Here is a 12,299-nt window from a genome sequence, read left to right as displayed (position 1 = left end):
TCATTGAGGACTCTTGTTGCGTGCACAGCAAAATGATGTATTCCACCGGTGACTCTGCGCGCTCTTCAACAAGTTTCTCCTGCTCTGACGTGAAGAACAGGACTCCCAGCGTCAGTCCAGGGACTACTGAACATCCCCCTCCCTGCCTTGTGCTTAACCAACATTTACTAAAGATGGACATGAGAGGGATTTCTTCGGAGGCGGGGGTCGTACAACCCCTGGCCGTATTTATTAAAACATAAAATCGAATAAAAATTGAAATAAATAATATTTACACATTTTTACTCAGAAAACATAGCATAACATTTGATTACAATTAATATTTACAGGTATCAGATGGCTAACCTTAACATACTTCTAGTACAAGGTCCTATCCGAATCTAATATCTGAACCATAATCATACATTAATTACTTTTCTGCGTATCCTATTTGGGCCTACGGCAAGGTTGCTAACTGGTGTCAATTAACCACGCCCTCCCGTAGGAATGCGCATGCGCAAAGGGCCCGTTTACCGTGGTAAACGGGCCCTTGCCCGTTTGAGGGTACCCCCCCGCCCCCCGGTTACCCCCGTATACTCTATTAACTCCAATAAAGGGGGCCCTTGCATATCTGTGCAATTTAGTGACGTCTTTATGCACGTGCAGGGTGGCCAACCAGCCTAAATGAAGCGTGACTCCCCCCCACCCCCGCACCCATCCTGCCAGCCGGCTGTACCGCCCTTGGAGTTCTAGGAGAGACCACTTTTCCCTCCCCTTGGCGACCCCATTCAGGAATGGCGCAGCCCTCTAAGGACCTTAAATTTACTGCTCACCAATCATGACCCTACCGCCACAGGCCAGCGTGGTTGACCGACTATCTGGCCCCCCCTACCCTCCTACACTTAAAGGTCATGCCCTGCCCCTAAAACTAACCAGCCAAGCCATTATATTTTCCAACAGGATTTCGTTACCTGGACCCCGTCTTTTAAGAAGCACGGCTCCCCCCTGATACACCCATGTGCGATGTTTTGTAGCTGAGAAACCTGAACAATTTCCCTATTTTATTGTTGATCCTCCTTACTGAGTGATTCAACGCTTTCACAGAATCTCCCCCCTCCATTTAAATCTGGGTACTATCTGAGACCAAACTATGGTGCAGCCCTGGCATGTCTTAGCTAACCAGCCTACTTCAGAGATAATGTCCTCCATCAAGACCCTTCTACCCAGATTCACCAGATCGTTCCCACCCAAATGCAAGATAACTATCGTTGGTGGAGGATAGTGTCTACTCAACAGATCTGTAATGAAAACCCTGAACTGACTGAGGTAGAGACCCCCTTTACCATGGAAAGAAACCGTGAAACCATCCTGCTCAGCTCTGTTTTTGCAATTACCTGAAAGAAAAACAGATTTCATACGCCTTACATAAGAATGACCAATGACCCAAACAACATTTGCTCCTGTGTCCTGTGCATGTGCCTGTCGTTGTGAAGTACCTTGCTGGTGATGCTCCGATGGCAGTTTCCCTCATGCGTGACAGGTTCGAGAAACTGAAATGTAATCAGTCAAATAGGACAGGCATCAGCACAAGATCGCTTTGCCACCCTCACAACATGTGTAGTCGCACATAGCGCTTATAACAATTGGAGGACCATCTCCCAATTCTCTTCACACTGTTGCCGTGCAACCCTCTAGCTGTTGCTTCTTTGGCAGCCCCTATTCTGAATGAATGAGTCCCAAAATACTTTGGGTCCAAGCCTGTCCAGTTTATGGCCATGGCCAATACCCGTTTAAATTGGAACCTGGTAAGAGGGGTACTGTCAGCATGCATTATTAATGCTCACTCCATTGCACTATTCCTCTGTCGGAGGAAGGCTTCTAGATGCATCACTGGGCAGCATGGATTATCCTGTGCGCAGTGAAGTACTATCCCTTCGCCATGGGCTTCCTGATCAGTTTTGGATTTCTTAATGGTCATTAGCAAAGTGTCGCCCTGAATCCTTGCATGCTCCAGCTGGAGCCCACCTTGCACATCCTGCTTATTGCGTGCCACCAGTTCCCTTACCCTAAATGCCCCATAAAAGGCCAGTGAAAAGGCAGCTCTGAATAGTAATGCCTCTACTGTTGAACTGCAAATGCCACCCAGGGCTGCTAGCAGTGATGTCAGCCGCTCTAAGCCAATCGGGCGCCTAGAAGGTGGTGGTCTAGAGGATGTACAGGCAGCAGCCGGAAGGCAGACTCAATATCTGATTTTGCTAGCAAGGCCCCTGGTCCCAAAGCTTTAGCATACCGACTGCCTGGCCAAAAGAGGCATATTTCACGCTACAGATTTCTTCATTGGTGGCGTCATTTAATGAATAGCCTCTAGGGGCTGACAGATTATGAATCAACTTGAACTCCCCTTCCTCCTTCTTCAGGACCACCCCCAGGGGCGAGCAAACAAAATTGTGCACAGGGATGTTACCAAAAGGACCCGCTATTCTGCCCAGACATAGTTCTTTTGCAATTTTTGCTACTGCTACCCCCGGATTGGTCTTTACAGAAAGCTGATTTTTACACTCAGGCCTCCCTGTGTAATCGAATGCAGGGATCCTAAAGCCATACAAAAAACCATCTTGTAGAATCCTAGCCGTGGCATGATCTGGGTACCTGTTGTCTTCTCCTTACTCCTGTTTCTTCTTTCCCCTATGTCCTGATTTTTTGAGGCATTTTGATTCTGGGTGAGGTGGGTGATTACATATGGAGCATGCGTGCCTGAATTTACTCAGTGCCTTGGGCCCTGGCGCATGTCCGTCTATTAAAATCCCAACATGTCCCTTTCCATCCCCCACCGCTCCCTGGACTAGGGGCCGTGCCCGAGGTTTGTGGTGGCCGAAAGGTCTGAGGCTCTTGGGAAGTGTGACCCTTGTTCAAATTTTTAACTGCAATGCCCGGCTGCCCTGAGCCAAACTGATCTAACCACGAGATTGTGTTGACCCGGTCCCAGGAAAGTGATGGGTCAATTGCCTTGGCTTTCCTAAAATTCATGTCATAGTCCTTCCACCCTACGCCCCCATATTTATCATGAGTCATAGAAACCCTGCTCTGCTAACAAGACATTTCTGCTTGCAGATTAGGTGAACGCTCAGCTATTATTGCCATACATACAGAGAAGGCCCTAATCCAGTTGCTTAAAGTCTCCTCCACCCTGAATCTCAACATTTCAGCGCGCCATTCACTAGGTAGCATCCAGTCTTTCTGCTTCTTTGCGTACTCTATTTCCCTGTCATCCACAAGTAAGGAGAACATATTGAGGTAAGCACCAGACCATACCAATTCCTTCACTTCGCGTATTACATGCCTGGCCAAATGTTCCCTTCTAGTGGGTAGCAAACCCCCACCCAGTAGTGGCAATGACACTTCCTTACCTATTGCCCCAACTCCAGCTGGCTCCATCAGCTTGTCTTTTTCATGGCCGCTCACCTGTACCGCTAGTTGGGGCATAAATGAAGTACCTGGCCCTTCGCCTGGCACCCCGCTTGAAGCCACAATAATCTTTGCCACAATCCTCTGTGCCTCCGCTAACGGGTCCTATCCTTCCTCTTTTGCTCCCACCGAAGTTTCTAATATCCCCCCCTTTCCTAGCCAAGGGAGAACTGCCCCTAACTGCGCCACTAACTCCTGTGGTACCTGATTAACAACTGCTGGTGCTGAGATGGGAATGGGGACCACTTGATTCTGAATCTGTATTACTGGGCTAGGTGTGGGCACCACAGGAATTGACGCGGGGACCACCGGGATTGATGTGGGAGCCACCGGACTTGGTTTAGGCATAGGTGGGGTAGGAGCGGGGACCAATGGGACACTTGCAGGGATCACTGGTATAGGTGTAGGGCTCACCGGTGTCACTAGAACTCCTGAGGGACCCTCACCTGAAGGAATCTCCCCTAAAGGCTGACTTGGCATGGGTCCTTAATTCTTCCCCTTCCTGGGCCTAGCCCGCCTGGGGAGTGGGTCCAATTCCCCCCTGTGTTTTTGGGGCACTATGGTTCGCTTATGCCTGCCTGCTGCCCCACTCTGCCCATCTACTCTTTGTCTAAGCTCGGCAAGGCTGTGTCCCATTTGCTCTACCGTTCCCCATCTTCTATCCATTGTCGCCATCCTCCGCATCATTGATTCCAACATATGTTCCATGCGGGATCGCTTTGTGCCACGCTTACTAGCCATAGCTCCCGAGGCAACAGTTGCAAGGTAACGTATGCACTAATAGTCAATAACACCGCAAACACAATGTTATCAGTACCCAAACTATGTCCGTCACAGAGTGCCTCCTAACAACGTTTGCCTGACCTGGAAACCTGTCCAGGTCCTTACCTGAGCACCGTTGGGGTACACAAATTGGCCGTAAGCACCACGCAACAGGAACCGCGCCACCCAGCTAGTCTGGGTGTTGGGCGAGTAATCTCAAGCCTGACTGTTTGTGACCTCTGAGAAAAAAAACCTGCGTCTCCTCCGATGCGGCACTGCGAAGAGGGTGTGGTAGCGTGAAACCTGTAATTATAACAACTTGATTGTTATTTGACTGATGACAGTAATGTCCACCCTTTGCTCTCTTAACAAAAGCGAGTTAATCAGTAGGGAATTGCCTGAGCTTGAAATCACAACAGACTGCCTTTATAAAAATGCCAGAAACATTTATCCAAAAAGGAAACAATGGGTTATTATCACCAATTCCCACAATAGTGCATCTTTAAGATAACCAACTGCAGTGCCCCAACTGTATTCAAAGTCAGGTACACAAACACAAATTACTTCCTCCCAAAATGATCACTTCAATAAAGGGTGAATCACCCTTTTGGACTTTGAACCTTCAGAGCACTGCAGATGTGCACTGAAAGAGGTAAACAGCTAAGCTAGCGTGCAAGGGCAATAGCTGGCAACAGTAAGACTCACACAAATGCTGGAGAATCCTGCAATCCCAACCCCGCTGTGTTAATCCTGCTAGGCCACTCTCCTTTTGACTTCCCCCTAAACCACCTGACAGCGCCAGTTAACGTACAAAACGAGCACTTCAAAATAGCTGTTAGCGCTTTTTAATTACCCCTGATCCTTAGTCCCACAACCTAGCGTGAGCGCTTCACTTTAACTCAGCTCCGGCAGGAAGCAGCCTTACGCGGAGCTCTTGTACACACGCCCTTGTGCACAAGAGTCCGGCCCCTCTCGCATTTACGACCAACAAACCTCACGTCCGGTACCTCTACAGCACAACAGCGCGTGGGCCTCCCGATTTCGCCGTCCCCTTGCCTGTAGACGAATCCTCGACTGCCGCTCCGATCAATCACCGCAGCACGCTCCAAGCCAACGCTGCAAATGCGGCGAGAAGATAAAAAACAGATCGTAACAATGCTGCCACTCTTGCTGCCTACGCAGTGCGATGCTCCTGAGCCTCCATGTTTATAAACCTGCAAAAAACTAAAGGGAAAAAGATTACAGCCTCCTAGAGGCTGGGTGGGGCAAACCGTGGAGCACGGGGTACAAGAGGCCGACTCCCGCACTCTCCGGCCTTTTAAACCCCCCTACATACCAGGCCATTTCTAACCGGCCTGACCTCTGCTCCCCAGTGACCCTGAAGCGATTCAATCGCTTCCGGGTCACTTTGGAACCCTATGGCCAATCCATGCTGAGGCGCGCCCACCGCATCACCATGACGTATTATCAGACATTGTGTTCGGTGTGCGTTAAGCGAGAGGGTGGCTAAACCTAAAGTACAACCCTTGGTTATAGGAGAGTGCCCTAATGGTGCATGGGAGGAGGTTGGGTTAGATGTGGTTGGCCCCATTCGCTTTACAGGATGTGAGTTGTACATTATAGTTCTCGTTGATTTGTTTTCAAGTTGGCCTGAAATAGCTAACACACATGGTATTGGAACTAAGCATTTGAAAAGATTTTTAGAAGAGCGTATTGCTAGAGAAGGGATTCCAGATGTCATTCTTAAAGACAAATGGATGGTGGAGCGCTTCAATCATGTATTGGTAGAAACCCTAGACATGACAAAGAGTTCAGGCTTGGATTGGCGGAAGGAAATTTTCGAGAAGGTGAAAGTATACAGCGTGTCTCCTCATGCTGTTATCAGGAAAACCCCTTTTGAATTAGTCAGGGGTAGGCGCTGCTTGGGTCAATGATATGCAAACACGTGGTGATGAAAGTAATTAGGCATGTAATTGGAGGTTAACAGAGGCAAAGAAGATTGAAGCTCGCAAGGAGCTTTATGACCTAAGAAAGAATGTTAAAAGAACAGCTGTCAAGGGGGGGAGACTGGGCATTAGTTAAAAAAACGACTATAAGAGGTTGTTCTGCAGGGTTCTTAAAGCTTATAAAAGTCATCAAGGTTTTTAATAATGCAGTCAAGATTAATGACTATCGCATATGGAATTTAAACAGAGTTGTTGTAATCAGAGATAAATGTGTTCAGGATCATTTGGTGAGAGGGGAAACCCGAGTGGAAGCTGAACTTGATGGTGCTGGCAAAAATACTAAGGGGCATATTACCAAGCAATAGCGATAATTATCGCTATTGCTTGGTTAGAGACAAAAAATGTTTTGCCGACCTGCGGCGATTTTTATCGCAGATAAACCTTAGTATTACCAAGGTTTATTGCAAATGTGATAAAAATCGGCTGCAATGCATGAATATCGCTGAAAAGCCAGCGATATTCATGCATTACCGAGCTAATGCTCTTAGCCATGCTATCCACCTCTCATTGGATAACATGGCTAAGAACTGCTCAGGGCAGGTGTTAGCTTTTGGAGATATTAGCGCAAATATCTCCAAAAGTTGGTAATAGGAGATAGCGATGTTTCCAGGCGCTAACATCTTGGCACGCCCACTTTGCATGTCATTAGTGATAAATATCTCTGACATGCAAAGTGGGGCCCAAGATGGTCACTATCTCCTACTAGCTGTCGCTAACTGGTGTTAGCGACAGCTAGGTAATAGGGAGATAATTTAAAAGCCAAGAAAGCGGAGATAAACCCCCTTGATAATATGCCCCTAAATCTCTTAGGAGTTCTAAGAGGAAATCTAAGCCTACAGCGGATTTGAGTGAGCACGTGAATTAATCTAGTTTGTGATTCGTTATACGTTTAGAATGGTTATTGTCTTCTGATGTTCCTTTTATTTCTTAAATGAATTCTTACATCTGTGTCATGTGAAATGCTCTGTAAAAGTTCTATAAATTCATTGCATCTATCGGAGCATTCTTTAAATTAAGGGCATGGAAACCTTGTTAAATTTGACAACTTCCAATCAAATTTCCTAAAGGATCCTTTTTTTCACATCATCAAAGATGTTTGTATGAGTTGAAAGGAAGTAGATCCTGCAATAATGCATAAAGGGTATCTTCATATATTTGCTTTTTGCTCATGTGACTGATTATCGAAATAGCAGGCGTGTGAGGCATAGGTAGACTTCATTTTTTTACACAAGCATTCCCTCGTAAATTCAGATTATGTCGTTTCAAATATTTGCAGTAATATTTTTATTTTCGCCACTTTTGCATAGTATTCACTTGTGGAAGGCTCATTTGGTCATATAGACCTCCATGTTATGTTACCCCAGGTGAAACCTCTCTGAGCAACTCCGAGTGAGTGGTCCAGTGTTCCTGGACATGAAGTTTCTGGGTCTGGAAACCGCAGACGGGTTTTACTGCATGCAAATACACAGCTGGGTAAAACCAGGGGTGTAGAGTGCCAGGGGGTGCAGGGGAGAGGCTCAGCTGAGGTGAGTGGCTGATGCTCCTTCAAGATAGTGCACAGCCTCCCCATGCCCCCAAGAACTGCCCATATTTTATGGTGTGATTGTGTTTAAATATATGCACTGGAGAAAACTGCATTGATTAGACTGCCTTAAATAAATTATCCTCACTTCTATTTCCCATTTAAGCTTTTCTCTTTGAGATAGAACTGTCAGTAACACACAGAGATGCCATATGATTTAATCTGCCTACCGAAGTCTCCAAAGTACATAAAACCCTTAACATATACACAGTATAGCATGAGTGGAAGACTTGATCTGAAGCAGTTTCATCGCTTATGGAACTATCTGAACTTCTTTAAGGTACAGTGCAAAATAGTTAAAAGGCATTTTTGGGGGTTAAGGTCTGATGTAAAATATATTGTTTTGTGGCAAAAACCTCTCTCACAAATCAAAATTATTACTAATAATAAAAAATAATTGTGATTATGTAAAATAAACTTTCACATTCATCAATTATATGCAGACTATGCTGCCTTATTGTGGAACTTCTAGACAAAACTGTGGATATACATTCGTATTGGTTACCAAAGCACTATGGTAAATAACCTTGACTGTTTGTGAACATTTTAGACTTATTGTCTTAGAAACAAATGTCAGTGAAAATACTTGCCATGAGTGGGTCATCGCTGGTTTTTGATAATAATGATAAACCCTGATGGACATGTAAGTCAGAGTCTGCCCATGCGTGACTAAAATACTTGTAAGTGCTTGATGAAAGTGGCAAGTTAATGGTAGGTGCCAAACATGTCTTTTTTTAAACTAGTCTTGCATTCGGTGGCAAAAAGGGCATGCCTCTGTTGCTGTAGATTAGATATATTCATCTTTGGTCAACTGTTTAAATTTTAAAAGCTGTTGTCTCTTTAAAAATGTGTATTTCAGAAAATATATTGAAAGCTAACATTTAAGGAATAAATCTTGCTGGTTTTATGAGGGCTATTGATGGTTTTGCTTTCTCGGTTCTAAAAGGCATTTTATGTTCTGGCTCATGCAGGAATCTGGTAATCTGATAATCGATTCTATACTGATACAGTTTTCTTTATAGCAGTACAGCTGTAGGGTCCTGAGCATGCACAATGTTTGTCACCCTTTCTGCTATGTGATATTGTAGGTTCCACCAAATTGAGCAGCATCACTGTTGTGTGGGCCTCTCATGCATATATCTTAATAACTATTATTATGTAAATTGTGTCGAAAAATCTAAAGTTTTGTCACCATTTGTTCAAAGATTTCACAGCCTGGTTGAGGAACAACTCCCAGGGAGGGTAAAGCTTACCTTACTTACCACAAAATGATGGAAATATTTCCTTACTCAGAGAATTAAGGGGCCGATTACGATGGCGGCCGGATCGCAGCTCCTAAAGGGACCGCCCGCAATAGTTGCGCAGGTCACACCATAGCAATTATGATGCGCCCGCCAGTGTGGCAGGTGCATCCTGTATATTTTACATTTCGGCGGGCGGTGCTGCTAGCAGCACCCACCGCAATGTAAAATATACATGTTGTGCTTTTACATGCACACCGTGACAGGCAGCAGGCGGTGCCTGCCACAGTGTACATGTAAAAGCAGGGGGGTACCATAGGTACCACCCATGTGTACCCCACACCCTGGGAGCCCGCAACAACCCCCCACAAGCAAGAACCGCAAGCCTTTCCATGGCAGCAATGCAGCCATGGAAAGGCTGCTCTGAGCCTGCATTCTCATATGGATGGCGGTGTCTGGAACCATATAAAGCCCGACCAGCAGAAAAGTGGCGGACAGTCTTTCCGTCCGCCGCAGTACCTTTCCTTTTCCCACCGCCATCCTAATTTGGCGGTGGGAATAATCAGGCCCAGCGGTCACGGATTTCCTGCCATCGTAATCGGCCCCATTATTTGAAAATGATGGTGCAAAACGCACCATCTGCCCCTATTTTTCTAAATCCCCTGCAAATACATTGGCCATGCTTTCTCTCCTTACTCTGTCAGTTCAAATCGAAGCAGGTTTTTATCCCAGGCGAATTGCCAATTTAAACATATCACTGAACTCGGTACAGAAAAACACAAGTAACTACAGTTTCTGAGGATGTGCACGTCACAAAAATAATAATGGGTTTTAGGTTTTCAAGAATACCACATTCTCGAAGTCATGAAATTTAAAGTCAGCAACTGTAACTATATAAATCTAGGATATACATTTGATTGACACATTATTCTTCCCTTGTTTTCAGTTATGCACTTCTGCGATCCCATGCAACTTTATGTGACTTAAATGGCACTTTGTTTATTATGACATCTTAACCTTTCTTTACTTGGTAATAAGGAGCTGTCAGGTGGCTCAGCTGCTGTTCATTAAACCAGGAGTCCTGAGTTCCATTACTTCTTTCTAGTTCACCACACATTCACGTTAACATGTGAAGATTAGTTTATTTCTGTGGCTCAATTGCGTGTAATGAAAATATGTAAGAGAAAATACTGTTGTGTAGTAAATTGTCACTGTGAGAAAAAATGCCTCTTTTTGTGTTGTCAACCCCATTGTTTTGTGGATGATTTCTATTTTTTGTGAAGTATGTGTACTGGTGTACTGCTGACCAGTCCCTAGTGTTTGACCTATGACCCCTAAAATATGGTAAAATTGGCTAATCCTCAATAGCTATATTTAACTTTCCAGTAAGGCCATGGTACGTGAGGTAAGAAAATACACCACTGGCATAAAAAGCTAACTCTCGCCTATGGATTGTTGCTCCTATTGTGCCAATTACAAGGGGGAAAGGAAACACATGGCTTCGGGCCTTCAAGTGATGACGGACTCCTTTAAACGTGCAGGTCAACCTGTAGAATGAACCTTTTAACAGGAGGGAAACACTTATTTTTAAATGTAAAGTAAGTCACCCATGTGTAGGCCTTGTACCCGCCTGTGTGTCCTCATTCCCTGTATGTCTGAGCTGGTTTCTGGAATGCTGAGAGTGAATGAAATGCTAGAATGCGGGTATGGAATCTTGAGTGATAGGCAGGGGAGGGGGAGTTGGGCAGAGGATGGGGTCCTGATGAAATCCACTTGTTTATGATGTAACCTGAGGGCCTAACATGGAATGAATAACTTACCTCCTCCCTGAGTGGTTCCAGAATCTTCTATGAAGACCTCTCTGGTCTTCAAGCTATTGCAAGTTGAGACATTTTTCTTGATACTGCTCCTTAATAATTGGCATACCTGGAGGGGTCTCCAGCTGCCTGCGCGGGAGTGTCAACTGAGGAGAAAAGTAGGAAGGGCATGGTTATACAGAGAAGATGAAGAATAACAATTAGTGAGCTTGTCTTCACATGCTTGAGAGACATCATTCTTCAGAAGAATTGGGTGTGGTTTACTCCTATTGAAAAGGGTTGTTTACCCAATTTAACTTGTCTAAAGCTCACAAAACAAGAAGGTGCTATCCTTCGTCCTGTGATCTCATCTCCTGCTTTTTTCATATATAAGAAGAGTTGGCCTGAGATGGGTGCAGACTGCATTCATTCCATTATTTTTATAATTTTCATCTTCCACTTTTCCCCCCTGATGTTTGCTCTACTTGAGGTGGAATTCATTTGGAATTCTAGTTCTGAAAGATCTATGCTGTGCTCTTTCTCAACACTGACTCAGGGTGTTTTCAAATCATGCAATATCTATCATCTTCATTCAAGAACTGTACAGATTGCCAAGGAGGTTTTACCTACCCTTTGCAGCTTTTTCACCCTAGGTGGGATGACGCTTGTCACGTGCATACTGAGTGCAGGATGGCTACTGAAAGGAGTCCTCCTTTCCTTAGACATTCAAGAGGAAACCTTGAGAGCAGAGGTGGTTTCTCCATATGACCATAGAGGCGTTGACCCGCTACCTGTGAGCCATTATGCACAAATACCTTATTTGTCTTCTGGCAGGCAACTGTGCTCCTAGGCAGGGTTTACTGCAGAGACCAGCTGGAGCTGTGTATTCGAACTGCGCATGCCAGATTGGCCAGGATGTTGCTTGTGGCCAGCCTGACATATGTTGTTCAGGCTTACCCAGTCACAATTGCTTTAAGGGGGGCTGAGAAGCAGAGAACTAGCCTCATTGGTCTCCGCTGTGTTCACTTGTCCCAGCCAATACTTGCACTGCTCTTATGTTGTTTACTATAAACCGCATGAGAGCAGTGCGTTTATTGGCCGAGAAGCATGATGCCTAGTTTCACTTTCTGCATGTCTGCTACGCTTATCGCTTCTTGCCTCTACAATATCAAAGGGCACAGCCCAAAATGAGGGAGTAGTCGTTGCCCCATAGGGGAGCTTTCCTTTTTAACCAGATGCATTTTGGGCCAGGCACATTTTGTCTCCATCTCCTTGTCCCTGCCGTCCTCTAACAGCATGTCTCTATCTTAACTGTATGAGGATATTCTTTTCCCTGCCAGCATGGTCTGTTGGTGCTCTGCTCCCTCCAAGAATGGATTAGCCCATCCTATCTTACAGTGGAGTGCATGGATTTTGATGCAGATTTTAGTGCTCATCGGAATCAGGACTTAGAGGAGGTCCATGCCCG

At 45.4% G+C, this 12,299-nt stretch overlaps 1 protein-coding gene across 1 annotated transcript in view; it reads left to right on the top strand.

The window, feature by feature from the left end:
* The window catches only part of LOC147709409 (calpain-13-like), a 454,206-nt gene that overhangs the window by 374,925 nt on the left and 66,982 nt on the right, over nucleotides 1-12,299 (top strand). Inside the window, exon 20 of the mRNA XM_086925978.1 lies at nucleotides 8,006-8,074. Coding sequence (XP_086782104.1) covers nucleotides 8,006-8,074 — 69 coding nt within the window. The remainder of the gene's footprint in view (nucleotides 1-8,005; nucleotides 8,075-12,299) is intronic.

This window comes from Lissotriton vulgaris, chromosome 6 (assembly GCF_964263255.1).
Source record: "Lissotriton vulgaris chromosome 6, aLisVul1.2, whole genome shotgun sequence".
Taxonomy (NCBI): domain Eukaryota; kingdom Metazoa; phylum Chordata; class Amphibia; order Caudata; family Salamandridae; genus Lissotriton; species Lissotriton vulgaris.
This window is presented reverse-complemented; position numbering and strand designations above follow the sequence as displayed.